Source organism: Papaver somniferum, unplaced genomic scaffold (genome assembly GCF_003573695.1).
Source record: "Papaver somniferum cultivar HN1 unplaced genomic scaffold, ASM357369v1 unplaced-scaffold_11695, whole genome shotgun sequence".
Taxonomy (NCBI): Eukaryota; Viridiplantae; Streptophyta; class Magnoliopsida; order Ranunculales; family Papaveraceae; genus Papaver; species Papaver somniferum.
In genome coordinates, this window is record NW_020620709.1 from 1 (window position 1) to 511 (window position 511).

A 511-nucleotide genomic window follows, 5' to 3' on the forward strand; every position below is an offset into this window, starting at 1 on the left:
TTCACCCCAACCTTTTGAGTCCCACCGGAGGTTAAGATTGGTTTATCAGTTCCAGTTGCTTTCCAGTACCCAGATGTTGCAGCTCGATTAGGTCTTGCACCATTGGGATATTTCCTGTCTCTAGGACTAAAGAAATACCATTCCTGATCTCCAAACGTCGCCTTACCTATGTAAAAAAATATCAAGAACAATATAAATTAGCTACATGCATGCACGTACGCATGCATTAATTAATGATCATACAGTAGAGAAAAAAGATGAGAGGGTGCATAGTATATATACCAGGAAGCTCCCATGGATCAAACTTGTAAAGATCAACTTCGGCAATAATATTAACTGGCAGTGGAGATGAAGAAGCTTTCTTTTTTAGGTAATCAACAACGAGCTCTTCGTCTGTTGGATGGAATCGAAAACCAGGAGGGAGATGTGGTTGTTGTGAGCTGGAAGAAGAATCTGTAGTGGTCTCCATGAGCATAAAAATTAAGGGTTTTTCAATTGGATATCTGTTTTC

General features: G+C 39.7%; 1 protein-coding gene across 1 annotated transcript; it reads right to left on the reverse strand.

Moving 5' to 3' along the window:
• Nucleotides 1–5: 5 nt before the first annotated feature.
• Nucleotides 6–505, reverse strand: LOC113329394 (NAC transcription factor 56-like; the record flags this gene model as incomplete). Its single annotated transcript, XM_026576276.1, has 2 exons — nt 283–505; nt 6–166 (listed from the first exon to the last, which is right to left on the reverse strand). Coding segments are annotated over exons 1-2 (354 nt in total), but the record flags the coding sequence as incomplete, so codon positions are not given.
• Between the last annotated feature and the right edge of the window lie 6 nt (nt 506–511).